Source organism: Melopsittacus undulatus, chromosome 4, assembly GCF_012275295.1.
Source record: "Melopsittacus undulatus isolate bMelUnd1 chromosome 4, bMelUnd1.mat.Z, whole genome shotgun sequence".
NCBI lineage: Eukaryota > Metazoa > Chordata > Aves > Psittaciformes > Psittaculidae > Melopsittacus > Melopsittacus undulatus.
The window spans coordinates 45,427,108-45,442,851 of NC_047530.1; the positions used below are offsets into that span (position 1 = coordinate 45,427,108).

General features: G+C 33.1%; 1 protein-coding gene across 1 annotated transcript in view; it reads left to right on the forward strand.

Annotated features, from left to right (window-relative positions):
• RYR3 (ryanodine receptor 3) overlaps positions 1 to 15,744 on the forward strand; it is a 215,655-nt gene that overhangs the window by 146,500 nt on the left and 53,411 nt on the right. Inside the window, exons 51-63 of the mRNA XM_005149274.3 lie at positions 127 to 290; positions 1,239 to 1,317; positions 2,672 to 2,761; positions 4,309 to 4,458; positions 5,801 to 5,863; positions 6,277 to 6,352; positions 6,538 to 6,661; positions 10,072 to 10,187; positions 10,478 to 10,545; positions 11,357 to 11,478; positions 13,442 to 13,491; positions 14,183 to 14,243; positions 15,276 to 15,514. Coding sequence (XP_005149331.2) covers positions 127 to 290; positions 1,239 to 1,317; positions 2,672 to 2,761; positions 4,309 to 4,458; positions 5,801 to 5,863; positions 6,277 to 6,352; positions 6,538 to 6,661; positions 10,072 to 10,187; positions 10,478 to 10,545; positions 11,357 to 11,478; positions 13,442 to 13,491; positions 14,183 to 14,243; positions 15,276 to 15,514 — 1,402 coding nt within the window. The remainder of the gene's footprint in view (positions 1 to 126; positions 291 to 1,238; positions 1,318 to 2,671; positions 2,762 to 4,308; positions 4,459 to 5,800; positions 5,864 to 6,276; positions 6,353 to 6,537; positions 6,662 to 10,071; positions 10,188 to 10,477; positions 10,546 to 11,356; positions 11,479 to 13,441; positions 13,492 to 14,182; positions 14,244 to 15,275; positions 15,515 to 15,744) is intronic.

Below are 15,744 nucleotides of genomic sequence, written 5' to 3' on the forward strand. Positions count from 1 at the left end.
ATTTTTGAATGTGCTTTACAGTTTGTTTGCATCTTCTAATATTTGGACATAACGCTGCTTGGTTTTCACTAACATTTTGCATGTTTTTCTGTTGGATTTTCCAACCAGTTCCTATCTCTCCTGCAGAAGTATGATCCAGAGCTCTTTCGAATGGCTTTGCCTTGTCTAAGTGCTATAGCTGGTGCCTTGCCCCCTGATTATTTAGATATACGAATTAAGTCAACTTTGGAAAAGCAGACTTCAGTGGATCCAGAAGGAAATTTTGATCCCAAGCCTGTCAATACAGCAAAGTGAGTCATATAAATCACAGTAATTTCCTTTCCTTAAATATTGTTGTACTATTCCTTATTAACAAGTTTTTCTCCTCTGTAGGAAAAGTTGGCTAGTCACTGGCTTTTTAATGATACTAGTACTTTTCAGAAGTAGTGTAGGGATTTTTGCTTCCTCCTGCCAAATATTTCACTGCAACATATCCTGTTTACTCGATATAAAACATCTTCTCAGCACTGTATGGACATTAAGTATTTCCCTGTTATATGTGCAGACTACATAACAAATTCTATACTTCCTATCTACTTTATGCCTAGTAATTCAAACGTTTGAGATTTGTACACTTGTAATAGGTTTGATGCTATCATTATTTAGATTGTGCTTATGACAAATGGTACAAGATCACCAAAATCTGGTGATTCAGTTGGCCTATTGCCCTATTTTTATAACATCCCCAGTTTTGAGAATTGATCTCAATCTGATACAGAAAGGTAAGCAGGTCATGTGTGATGATTTAATAGAGACTTGGCCTTCCTAGTAATGTTGTGCTTTTAAAAATAAAATTTCTAATATGTTTATATTCAAGAACCGAGGTTCACTAGTTGATTCTTACTATTAAATCTTGTCTTTGCATCATTATAAAATGTGAAACATCCATACAAATATTATCCTGTATTAAGAATTGTCAAGAAAAATACTTGTAGGTTAGGGGGAAGCAGTGTTTTTTTCTTGTGATTTCAGTGTCTAGTAAGTGCAGCTGTTATGTATTTGAAGATTCCCTGTAAATGCCATTATAGCTTTTCGTTTTGCAGCATTTCTTCTAAAGAAAATTGAATGGCAAAGCCAAATGTCTTGCCTTTGTGTGGAAGTGAAGCATTCTGATTAGTGCTATATTATACTGATGTTTTTTTCATAAATCAGACTGCAGTGAGTTATGACTGAATGACCATACTCTCCTTTGTTTACAGCCTTGTACTTCCTGAAAAGTTGGAGTATATTGTCAGCAAGTATGCTGAACATTCCCATGATAAATGGGCCTTTGATAAGGTAGGAATTATTTTAATACCGGCAACTGTCAAGAAAGGACTAGTTAATAATACCTGGTATAAATATTGTAAGAAAATGGGACAATTTAACTGATAGGCCCTTGGTCAGAATGCGTTAATGTCTGCATATTTGTGGGTATGTGGAAGAAATCTTTTGCTCAAGAAAATGAACTGAAATTTGTCAGTTTTCAAAGTGGGCAGAGTTATTATGACAAATATTTGAAGGAAATGAAAAGGGGACACTGGCTTTGTTTTTGTTTGCTTGTTTTTATTAAGAAGATTGTATAGATCTTACCTTTATTTTGCTTTGTAATGATATTTTTTGACTGGGAGGCAGAGATTCAGTTTTACTTCAGCAGCTCTGTGATCTAATAGTGTATCTGGGAAGTCTAATGTACTTTTTTATTTCAGAAAATGCAGTTTTAACAAGGCTCTTCCTCTAATTTTCCAAGTGCTCTGTCACTGTGTTGTGTTTTTGTTTCACTACTTCAAAATAGCTACAAGACGAGACAATATATACCAAGTGATATATCTTTTTAATGTTTCAGTGAAACGTTTTAAAAAAGCCTTTTTACTGTTACATTTGCAAATATATTTTACTGTTAATAAATATAACTTTCAGAGTTAAATTTGAGCAAAATGAAGTTTGGGGGAGTTGACAATAGTTTTTGATAACTGTGTTGGAAATTTTCTGATATTAAACTAATTAATTCAACCCAAGTAGGAATTTTAAATCTCTTTCATTCAAGTAAGAAATAGAATTTGGGTTAAGTAGCTTATTGTAACTATTAATAAATAATAACAATTTCATAGAACACTTACATAGAAATAACAATTCTCTTCTTGTGTGGGGCTATATATGCAAATTTGTAGAGAAAGATATATATATACGCAAGAATATAAATATGCACACATTTATGTCAGCCCACAAATTTCAAGTGGTATTGTTTGAGGTAAAAGATTCGTTAAAGTTACATTCTTTAGTGCTTGAGCTGTTACCATTATATTTTCTTCTCTGTGTTGCTGACTTTTAACCACCCAGAGAATAGACACTTTCTTCACCTTAGCTAGTACCGTCTTCATGCTTGAGTCCATTTCAAAGGGGACAGTGTGTTTTAGGCTCAGACCTGGTTTCATGAGACCTACTACTCATAGGTGGCATCTAATTTGTCAGGACCATGTTTTATTCCAGTGTATCTACAAATGGCTGCACGCTCTTATAACAGAAGTTTCTGTGGCACCGAGTAGCTATTGGAATAGCTTAGCTGTTCAATACAACAGCGTCAACTGGACAATTTGCTGTTACTCATCTATGTTGTTCTCATCTTATTTCAGTATATTTATTTTGCTTTCAGACTAATAGTGGGTGGAAGTACGGTGTTTCACTTGATGAAAATATGAAGACACACCCATTAATAAGACCTTTCAAGACTTTAACTGAAAAGGTAATAGAGGAAATTTCAGCTGCATTAATAGAAAGGAGATTGATTTGTGTACTTTTTAAAGTCCATTTCAAATATATGCTGTAAGAGACAAGAATTCTTAAAAATAATTCTTACAATAATTCTTTAAATTCTTGTGGCTGTTAAGAATAGAAACATTTATATGCTTAAGTAATTGGCTGGATAATCTTACACAGAGTCTTGTATAATTTACTTCTGTTAGGCAGTCTTCCTTGGCCTGAGCCAATTTGTATTCAGAGTATCAATAGCACAGGATTTTCAGGCCTTTGTGGATGAGGAATGACTGGCAGCAACTCCTGGGTTTTCAGATAAAAGTGTAATTTAACATAGCTGAAGGCAATTTTGTCTTCAAGAAAGATGGTAGAAAAATTTAAAGAAAGTATAGACGATGCTTCAGTAGAAAATGTGGAAACATATTTAAACTATTTTGAATAAACTTTAATTTGAATTTCTTGACTAAACATGAATATTTTCTAGTTGTCAGAACAGGGGACTGATTTGAATTCTATTACATATTTTTCAGTGAATCATTCGGTGACTCATAAGTCAAGTATTTGTCCCTTTTTACCAAACTTTTCCTGTTCAGAAAATGGAAATGATAAAAAACCAAGAGAGATTCAAAAGGTTTAATTTCCCAAGGTTTGTAAATTGCTTTGAAATCTTTGGAGAGGAGCTGAGGAATTTTTGGTTGAGTTGTTATTAAAACAGTTCAAAGAGATTTTTCTGAATTGTCTCAGTTTAGACCTTTTGAACATAAAAATCAGATCTTTCCATGAAAGGTGTCATGTTAGGTAATTGTCATAAAAATCTTATTCATGGTATGACCTGAAATACTTTTATTAGGTTGATTTGAGATGTCTTAATATGACATATTCAGAATTTTCTTTGCCATAACTTTTCAGATTTTCTGTAACAACTTTACTTTTCAAAAGAATGTTGGAATACAGGCTGTTCCCTAATTTTTTATCAATGGCTGTATTTCTATGAAGAGGTAAATAGATCAGTGACATTTTATGAATTAATATAAATATAGCAAGACTAAAAAAAGGCCTTGTGCTGATGCATTCAGATGTACATACTTGTCTGAGTAATTTCATAGTACTTGTAATGCCATCAATTTTGTATTATTTTGGGTTAGAGGAATTAATCATAGAATCATAAAATAGTTAGGATTGGAAAGGACCTCAAGATCATCTAGTTCCAACCCCCCTGCCATGGGCAGGGACACCTCACACTAAACCATATCACCCAAGGCTTCATCCAAAAAGTTTTCAGATACAAACTACATCATTGCTCCAGAGCTCACTTGAATGCTGTTACTGTGTAACAGATATTCCAGAAATAAATGCTACTAGGAATAAAATGAAAAAAAAGTAAGTATTTAAAAGTTTTTCTCATGTGTCCTCAGGTATAATATTCAAATTTTGTTTGCCACTGTGGCATGTGACAATTTATAAAGGGCAGAATATATTTATCGTGTGTTTGTTACTTGCTAAATACAGAGAAATTTTACATTATTTTCTTCAAAGGAAAAGGAAATTTATCGTTGGCCTGCCAGAGAATCACTGAAAACCATGTTGGCCATGGGATGGAGCCTAGAAAGGACCAAGGAAGGAGGAGAAGCAATGATACATCAGCGTGAAAATGAAAAGCTCCGCAACATATCTCAGTCTAGCCAGGTAAAGTGGAATTGCTTAAATTCAGAAAGCAAAAGACTCGTTTGTTAATCTACTAAGAAATTATTAAAAAACTATGTTAATTTTCTATTCTTCTAATGAAAATAAACATTTAATGTTAGAGTTCTGAGACTGGAAGTCATGTCACTATAATAAAAACTGTAAAGCAACACTAAAGAGGGGATTGCAAAAAAGCAGCTTTAAAACGATAAGGCTGCCACTGTATCCATTTTCTCAGAAGACATGGAGACAGTTTTTATATACTCATTTAATAATTGCATGCTGAGACTGCTGCTCACTGTGTGTCTTGGAGGTGGGCAACTATTTAAAACTATGACATGTTGGGGAATTTTTATTGTAGCCCTTGAGGTGAATTAAACATGTATTTGTGTTCAAATATAGTGAGATTTAATGATAAATGCATTGGAGCTCTACTACTTATGGGGGAAGGAGTACACAAAAGATGTGCCACAAGCTGATCCCCTACATACAGTTGCACCAGAACTGATTATCTGTGAGCATCAGGCACTTTAAGCATATGTTGGGTTCATTCCCCAGAAGCAGTTTTGCTTACCGCAAGTGGCCCCTGAGCACACTTGAAGACAGCATTTCTTATTTCCTCAGTGAACTTCACTCCTTACAGGGAGTCCTCCTGTTTCTGGCAATTGTGTTTCCAGCCAGCTGAACCTTTTCTGCAGTGAGCCTTTTTGCCCAAGAAGATACATGATAAAGACATGACTGAGTAGGGGATTTCAGCACATGTTTAACTTCAGTACATGATTGGAATCACTGATATATATGTGATCAGTTACATTTAACATAGGTTAAATAATACTTAATTTAAGCACTTAAGGTTTGTTGCACTGCAGCTCTCATATTTAAACATTTAAAGACTACATAAATATATCCCACTCCTTTTTCTTAGTCTGTAAATTGCATGAGACAATAACCTATTTTAACTTTATGTTGTGATGTCCTGTCTTTAGTATATAGTTCATTCACACTCTTGCCACACTGTTCTGCCCTGTATTGAATCTTGTATGCCTCATGACTGGTCTCCTCTCTTAGGCTGAAAAAGCTCAGATTTTAGCAGATTGCCATTTGCTGCAAATAGGGAGATCAAAGTATCTTCAGTAACCTTATTTCTGCAGATGTATTCTGTTAATCATCCTGTGTGTCTTCAGTACATTGCAAATAAAAGGTGAACACAGGTTCTACAAGAAAGTTTAAAAATGCAAATGGTGTTACTCTAATCAGATCAAAACCAGAGATGTTATATTTCAGTATTTGATTACTTTATCTGAAATACTTTTACCTGAAAATAATTCCTTTTTCTTTCCTGCAGGGAAATGGATATAACCCAGCACCACTTGATCTCTCTAATGTGATGCTTTCTAGGGAGCTTCAGGTTTGTATTTGTGTTTTGCATATATTGTGCTGAAAAGAATTAATATATTTGTCCTTTTGTAATTAATGACTTGAATTTTGTCAGGTTTTATGAGCCTATTTGTGACTGCGTTTGTGATATGCTTTTGTAAAAAGGTGCAAGCCATACTATTTATATATATAAGAAAGAGATGTCTACTGTTGATCCTATTGGTGCTGAGTTCATAGAAAAAGCTATCATGTAACCAGGGAAGGGGCTGTAAACAGCATGTGGTATATATGAGCCCTGTGCCTATGGTGACTTCAAAGAACAGTCGAATGTAGAAATGATACTTAACTGTGATGTTTCTTTGCCACAGTAGTGTAAAATTACGTAGAATTACAAGTTTTGTCACCTCCTAATTTTGCATCTTGTGTTTTCTGATGGCAACATAGGGAATGACTGAGGTAATGGCAGAAAACTACCATAACATATGGGCCAAAAAGAAGAAAATGGAGTTGGAAAGCAAAGGTAAGCTAGAATCCTGTAAATGACACACACACACACAAAAGATAAAAAAAAAGACAAAAATGAGGGAGAAGAAACAGTCTGAAAGAAGGCAGTGTAAGACAATCAAAATTGAATAGTTCCCTTTTGTTCTTGAAGCAAAATAAATCTTACAGCAGAAAACTTACAGTTCTTTCAACTTACTAAAGGTGGAGGTAGTCATCCTTTATTGGTACCTTACGACACATTGACAGCTAAGGAGAAATCGCGAGACCGTGAAAAGGCACAAGAGCTGTTTAAATTCCTTCAAGTCAATGGTATAATTATATCCCGGTAAGTTGCACATTTTTTTTTTGAGATACTTGCTTACATTCTGTTCAGGAACCACGATGATTGTCGTTATCTCACTGCAGTCTGTTAGTAACATAATTACCATTTGGCATATCTTATGTAAATCAGAATCCTTGTTATTTTTATGTTTAGAAAGACCTTTCTGAAACAATGTAGACAGGTAATATTTTTAATAAGTATGTGATCACAGTAGATACAAAATACAACAGTAGTTTAATTAAACAAGCAGATGACTCAAAACTTCTAAATTACCAGCCAGCAGTGTTTGTAAGTGTAATCGGAAAATAAATCTGAGTTCTGATACTGAAACACATCTATATAAAAGTGCTTTTTAATCCAGTTTTTAAGAAAAATGTTGGTTTGAATTCTGTGGAGTGCTAAGACAAAGTGGCTATTTTGTGGGCATTTCAAACTTCTGCTCAAGCAGAAGTGCAGACTTTGAATTGCTGTGTCTGGAAGTCAGCACACTTGTGGGGACATACACTGTCAAGGAAATGAAAATAATTTATTATACTGTATTTTTTGCTTTATACGACGGAATTGTAAGTTAATATACTGTAACTATCATCTCTTTTGTATGTGAAACACCTGAGAACTTAGGAAACTGCAGTTTTGCTGGCATTTTCATAAAATAAACTATATTCATGAGCAGTTTTTTTCTGTATGTACAGAGTCAGATGATTTCATTTATTTCTGTTTTTCAAGTCTATGTCTGTAGTGAAAGTATACACTTAGAAATTTATACTGATTGATTATTAGGATCTTCAAAAGGTAACTGTTGGCTTCAGCAATTAATAACATTTTTAAAGGTATTAGAAGACAGCTCTAAATATACATTTCTGCTTTACTCGAAGAAAAATTCCCTCCTGCCACATATGTTGGCTCTCAGCCTGAAACCAAAATGTAGGTATGCCAGCAGACATTTTAATATCCTCTATAATTGCTTTAGAGGCATTGAATAGGAAAAGCAGGTTTAGTTCCTATATATGAGTGATCCTTTGAAACACCAATGGAATTGCTCAAATACAAGTTCTAATATCTCTTTATGGCTGTATCTGTTCAGGTTAAGAAGACAGTGTTTCCAGTGTTAACTAATTGAAAAAGCCTGCTCAAACTCCATATGGGGTAGGGGCTGAGAGTTTTCAGCAATTGTCTGTATAAGGGTGAATCACAGTTATCATCTTCTCAGTGTTTTCTTAAGATGACTATGTGCGTATTTCAAATATATACAAATTTTCATTTTGAAGTGCTGATTGCAATTATCACATTTCCAGAATGTCAGTCTTGAAAATGTTGGGCTCATCGTTAAAACATGGAAATTCTTTTTAACTGGAAACATATAGGCGGCATAGTGTGTGTACGTTACATATACCATCTGCCTCTGTTTTGATTTTTGCTCCTCTCTCTTTGTCAGGAACACTTTTGGACTACTTTTGGGTGCTTATGAGATATAGAAAAATCTCTCGGGCCTAAATCGAGTATAAGTTAGAAAAAAACATGGTATTCTGTTAAGCATCTTTGTTTTAAATCTCTAAATCTCTTTTGATATCAGCTTTGCTATTTAACCGAGCTACCAATGTCTTTCAATTTTCAGGAAAGTACATGTAAACTCTCAGCTACCATGACTTATTATAAACAAAGATAATATTGTCAGTGATCTCACTGCAAATACATATAAATACTTAGATAAATTATCCACTCCAAGCTTGGGGCAGCAGGAGATGCCTGACAACCATATATACCTGTTAATACCCTTGATTCTCCCTAATTTACTCCTATACCAGTGCTAAGGAATCCCAGGATAAATGATCATTTCCTCCATAACACAACAATGAATCCAGCAACTTTCCTGTTTTCTTGTTCCTTTCTTGCTTTTGCCTCAGTGCCACAAACTACCAGTTCCTCACTTAAGGTCTTTTTCTCTAATTGAGAAAGGGGTTCCTATCTACTGTTTGAAGAGTCTGAAGTAGCAAATGAAGTAGCCATTTTGGGTAACAAGGTTTCCCTTAATGCTAGTTCTGCACTTGCCGAGCCAGTTAGATGTATCCTGGGCATAGGCTACCCTATATATGAACTGAAAGTCTCAAGTACAGTTTAGTCTTTTTAATGTTGGAATAAAGAGACCATGAAAAAGTTGCAAACTAAACAAATATACAAGAAAGCTTCAAGGAAATGAAGAAGAAATTAATGACTTTTTTTTTAAAAAAAAGTATGTTTGAAAGCAGAATAAATTCAAAATCTATAAAGTTATGTCACCAAGATGCTTCAGGGATTGGCATGCATGTCATGCTAGGAGAGGCTTTGAGGAGAGGCTAGATTTTTTCAGTATTAAAATAGAAGGCTACAATGGGGTTTTAATACTGTCTTCAAATACTTAATGCAAGGTTACAGAGATAAGGAAGTCAAACATTCTCTCTTCAAATTAACAAGCTGTCACAAGGGAAATTCCAGTTAGATATATGAAAGTATTTTACCTTTATTTTTTCCACAGTGAGGGTGGTCAAACATTACAGTAGGGTCTCCAGCTTATATTATGAAATTTCAGTGCATGAAGATACTCTGTACATTATTGGACAAGGTTCTGAACAACCTGATCTAACTCTGGATTTAGCTTTGATTGGAGATGAGACTTGGATCAGATGACTTTCAGAGGTTCCTTCCAAGCTATTTTTTTCTGTGATCCTAAAGAATTTTAGAATTTCAGTAAGGTAGGTTTTATTCGTAGCTGAAATAAAATCTAATATTTTAAATCTAGGCACAGCCAACCATACATGTTTTTGTTCCTGTTTAATATATTTGAATGTACTAGTCATGGTTTAGGTCATTAATTTATCTCAAAGGATACATAATACATGCATCTTCGTAAAGTATCACATACCACTGCAATTTTTCAATTACTTTGAATAATATAGTAGTTTTTTATTTACATTTAGGTTTTCATTTAGTAGTTTAAGTCATTTTGACTTCATAAAATTAAAGGACAAAAATGTGAATAATGAAATGAAGTGTAGTACTTAGACTGATTGTGTAAAGATGCAGTTGCTGACTTCCTAAATATTTGGCACTTCGATCTGTGAGCAGTAGATATTGAGGGGCAAGTGCATTGCTTTGTTGGATTAAAATGAACTATGGCTTCATTTGTGCAATAAGGTAGCTCTCTGAAGTCCCTATTCTAAAATACATGCATTTTGGAAATTTTAATCCAAAGCTATTACTCCACTTAGAGAAACATGAACTTATTTTAACATTTCTGGCAATGTAGATGACAACTAAGAGTTGCTGTGAAAGGTCATTTTCTTCTTTCGAAAATTTAACACCAAAATAATAAGGAATGAAATGTTTCATAGTACTGTCATCATCAGTGCTACTTATCTTAATGTTTTCTAAAACAGGGGTCTGAATGACATGGATTTGGATGCTTCATCCATGGAAAAGAGGTTTGCCTTTAAGTTCCTGAAGAAAATTTTAAAGTATGTTGATTCTGCTCAAGAGTTTATTGCACATTTGGGTAAGCTGCAGATTTTAATTTGAAAATAATTAAAACTGTTGATAGCTAAATATCTGGATATTGGTGTGTTTAAATCTGTAGCAACCACTTCTTCTTTCATTTAAGAAACTTAAATTCTGTCCTTTAATTTGAAGATTGAATTCTTGGGCATCTTTAACTAGCTAAACTGTTTCTGCTGGTTTAATTGTATTTTAGCAAAAATAAGATTACAAGAATATATCAAAGAGCTATTATGTTATTTATTTTGAGACAACTTCTTATTTGTGTCTGCCTTGATTGTATCCTTACAGAAGCCATTGTAACCAGTGGAAAAACTGAAAAATCTCCACATGACCAAGAGATAAAATTCTTTGCCAAAGTGAGTGATTTAGTATTTCAAGTAATGTGCATTATATACATTCCATTATATAGAACATGGAAATTGTTAACATTAGACTACTTTTCAGGTAATAGAAATATATCTATCCCATTTTTTTCCTGGTAAGTAATAAATTAAATGTTATCAAATATTTCAAAATACTTTCAAAACTGTTTCATTGCATTTGGTAGATCCAAATATTTCAAAATATCTGCTTTGACATGAGAAGGAACATAGAAATTAAAAGGCAGCTTATTTATTATATAAAATTAAATACTCTCACTGAATATATAAATTATTTCTGAAAATTTTTGCCCTGGTATATCACTGAAGTGCATAGTATCATTTAATTAACAGGAAGAAATATTTCTATACGTAGTGTTGTTATACACATTTGTGTACCTAGTAAGAAAATGTTGTCAATAATCAAATTTGAAGTAAGGAACGCTTATAATTTAATTTATGCTCTTGAAAAAAGCCCTCTCCCTTTATATCTGTCCTGGAGATTTATGTAAATAGTGGAGAGGAAGGGTACTCTTAGTTCAGTGTTACTTATCTTTATTGAATGTGAGAAGATAAGCCTGCAGTATAGGATCCAAAATAGATTTGTGTAACTGTTTATTATTTATATCAATTTCAAGTAAAATTGTAAGACTTAAGATTTTAAGTTTTATTATTTTGTGTCTGAAATGAGAAAATACAGCTGCTACAGAACTTGAAAATTCTTTGAATAAATTCACCAATCAGAGCATTGTTGCAACATTTACCATTTTGCTCTGTGAAAAATACATTTTGTATCTGTATTTCTTAGGTTCTTTTACCATTAGTTGATCAGTACTTTACAAATCACTGCCTCTACTTCCTGTCTTCTCCAACAAAAACACTCAGTAGCAGTGGATATGCATCAAATAAGGAAAAGGAAATGGTAGCAAGGTAAGTAGAAAATTAAGATGTATACAGGAGGGTTCTATATTGGTAATTAAACAACTCTTAGAATAAAAGGAATGATAGTTCAAAAGCTCAGTTTCCTCAGATAGAAAGAAAATAAATTTATTCTCTATCAGAATGGCAGTGAGTGAATAGAATTCCTCATTTTAGTATTCTGAAATACATAATTAAAGAATTAAGTATATGTAATAATACTAACAATATCTAATTGTGGATAACATCAAAACCAATGAATGGTTCTGTGAGCAATGGAACTAATAAAACTTAGTTTCTGATTGGTTTGTATGTCATTGTTGATGGCAGTTTCTGGTTGAAGCTTATCCCACAGTTGAGTTATTTAAATAGAATCACATTTAAATGTTCAGATATCAAAAAATGTGAAAATACCATGATGCAGCTTTTTAGGTGTCATTATGGATTCTCCCTTCTGTACAAAATTACTTCTGCCCCCAAAATAAAATTGCTGGAATTTAACAACTTAGATGTCTGTACTGTTTTATATTTGACTCAAAGTCAGCCATTTGACTCAAAGTTATTCTAGAAAACTCAATTAAAAAGAGACAGTTGCCTTTTAATTTATAATGTGTTGCCTTTACAAAAATATGGATTTAATTTTTCTGCAATTAACATTTAAAAATCAGTACTTAATTTATTTTTAGTGATGACTGTCATCTAATATTTTTGTTGCCAATTTTTTATTCCATTTAAGGGTATGCCACCAGTTATTTTGTTTGGGAAATGGTGTATCATGATCTCTCAAACTGTATTTTATGCTCATCCTTTCTTACGTTAACTGTCAGATTCTTAAATTTATTTTGCTTTCCTTCACCAAGTTGAACAGAGTTTACATTTCCAGTGGAAGACTAGATATAAAATTTGAAAGATAACTTACTTATTGTTACATAGCATCAGACCTAGCACTGAACTTCCTAGATTCTATTCTTCATTTTATCTTCCAGTGTCTCTTTGCATTTCTCCAAATTATTATTACCCTTTTGTTTCCGTCTTCTAGATGGGCGGTAGTCATTATAAAGCAGTTGCCCATAAGAGTGAGTGGACATAATGTCCTGAAAATTATGCTTTACTGAGCTTTCAGATATATTATAAACAAATACACAAGATAGTCCTCCAGTACCTGCAGAAGCCAGCTCAGGTTCAGGAGGACTGAAGCTTTGTTTCATTTAATTTTGTTTCATTTGAATTCAATTTCATACTCTCTTTCTGAATACTCTATTGCTTTGCTGAAGTCAGACAGGTCAGCTTAATAAAGCTAGAAAGATACTTACTCGTGTTGTGCAAAACACAAAAGCTCATACATGAAGAAAGTTAGACCTGTAGTCTGCATATCTGCTATTATAAATTCAGAAATATAATTCTTTTTCCATTTGTCACTGAGCAAAGTGACTATCAGTTATTTTCGTCTTATAGGAAGTATATTTTCTTACTATTGTGAAGATAACAATGACAATCTCTTGTTAGCAGGAGACCATAGCAATTCCTAAGGTATATTTTCCTCATTTTTTGTTACATCCTAATTCCATTTGTAATGTATAGTACAGATAATAAAAAAGTATGCCTGGCTCTCTTTACTTTCAGAAGTTGAAATAGTCACAGTTGGTGATTTTTGCTTTCTCTTAATTATACATTTTGACAAATAGGTTAGATATGCAAGTTTCTGACATACTTGCCAGAAGCTCTTCTCATTTGTTTACATTTCAGGATTCATCTTATCATCAGCAGTGGCTAAACACGGATTTATTTATTTACAAAGGATATCTTCACAAATTGCTTTAAATAGTGTGTTATCATGCATGATTCAGGATGTGCATATTCAGGAACTATGTTGTGTGTTCTCTTTCATATACCCACTACTCTTTACCTCACATTCTAAATAAATCTTAATCTTTGTCTTGTCTTGTATTGCTCTTTCTGTTCTTTTCTACTTTAGCCTGTTCTGCAAACTAGCTGCTCTTGTTAGACATAGGATCTCACTTTTTGGTAAGTTGCTAAGAAAGATCTTTATGATAAAGTTAAAAACATAAAGAATGTATAACCACTGCTTCTATCTTACCTCAACCTTTTCACAAGCTATAGGAAAAATCTATAAAATTATGCATAAACTTCCAGTACAATTAGTGATTTCATTGAATGTGCCTCTGAAGCTAACAAATAACAGAATATGTAATTGGAGAAGGGAAAAATAGCAGCTTCTATAATTTTCAGACTCCTTTTAAAAAATCACATGCCTTTGCATTTACTTTTAGATTTCAAAAGCCATCTTACATCAGTTGTTTTGATTTCTGTCATCCAACTGTTGAATACAATAAGTTAATTTCTTTATATGCTAGGGGGATGTATGGAAAAATAACATAACTTTCTTCAAAGGTAAGTGTAAGAAAATTAAAGAAATATGAATACTACAAGATAGAAAGTTCAGAATGATGCAGCATCAAGTAATGAAAATGAGCCAAAAGTAGCCACTAGTTATTCTTTTAAGCTTTTGTATGGAAATAGACTTAAGAAATTGAAAGTTAGTTCTAGCACGAGACCTAACCCTCCCTCCAGCAACTTAAGGTGGGAGACTTATGTCTTGTTTAACCTCTGCATCTCTAATAACGACATTTTGGATTGTTAGATTGTCCTACATTTTCTATACTGTCATGCTCTCATAGAATTTCTTTCTAAACAGGGAGTGATTCTGCTACAATGGTGAACTGCCTGCACATCTTAGCTCAGTCTCTTGACACACGGTAAGTTTGCAACATTTGTATCAGCTACAAATGACATAAATGTCCCCAACCTTTTCAGGAGCAGTTGGATTATTTCTGTATTTTTTTATTCATTGTTTGTAACTAATGATATCAGCAGTATCAATAATTGAGATGTTGACCATATTAACAGATTTCATCTAAAGGGTTTCATCTCATTTTTCTGTTCAATGCCTGTCATTAACATTGAAACTTCTGTCACCATTTCTAAGGACATTTGAAGAGTTTATTGGGAGATATAAATGACACAAACTTTGGAACTGCAAGTATTGATACCTGTAGAGTATGCTGAGACAGTTTAGTAATTAGTGGAAAATTTGGCTTTAGAAGTATGAAGAATGTCTTGATATTTGTGCACAATTACATTTGCAGAATTTTACTGTTTACCATTGAAATACTTAAGTATATTAAAACACAGGCTGGAATAGTTTTCTAACATGAACTGTTTTCTGGCCTAGTTATGTTATACAGCAGCCTGACAGTGAAGTCATTGTGGATAATAACACTGGAAAGCTTCATTAAGGGCTTGGAGAAGAGTGCAAAAACATTAAAGAATGGGACTGTGTTGGTGGTATTGCAGTAGCATTTTCTAGACTTAGCATGTTTTGAAGATGCATCTAAGCATGCCTCCTGACTTGCATATCTAATTGCTGTAGCTCCCATAAAAAATTAGGAACTAAGAGTTACTTTTCTTGAGCATATTGTACAGAGGAACTTTCTCACCACCTATGATGTCTGCTGAGAAGGCATTATCTTATTGGAAAGCAGATAACAAAAACTGGAAAGCCAAGATTGAGAAGCAAGCTCTTTCTTCTTATTAATTTGTATTAATTACTCCAAAAATGCTGCTTATACGACTATGTAGATGTAACTGTCCTTTGCAGTTCATAACATAAAGTTCATTGATATATGTGTATGTTTTCAAAGATTGATAGAATGTAAAATGTACATACATATCTATAAAACTACTAAAGATCAATGAAGAATTAATATGTTTCATTCATTATTTTTCAGAACTGTTATGAAATCAGGATCTGAGCTTGTTAAAGCTGGGTTGCGTGCCTTTTTTGAAAATGCAGCTGAAGACCTGGAAAAAACTTCAGAAAATCTGAAACTTGGAAAATTTACCCATTCACGAACCCAAATCAAGGGTGTTTCACAGAATATCAATTATACTACAGTAGCATTGTTACCCATCTTGACATCAATTTTTGAACATATTGCACAATATCAGTTTGGAATTGATTTACTTTGTAAGTTTTTTATTTCATTTTTGAAGTTTATTGTGTTATAATACAAATGCTTTTTAGTAACGATTGCATGAATTCAAAGGATGAAATTCTGTTTTCACTAACATGCATATTTCCAGAATTAAATCATATATTAGCTGCATAGTACCTTATTTCTATTTCATGTTTAAAAATAATACTAAGTTTCAAGTTACTTATGTACAATACTTCTGCAAGCATTGAGAGGAAGAAAT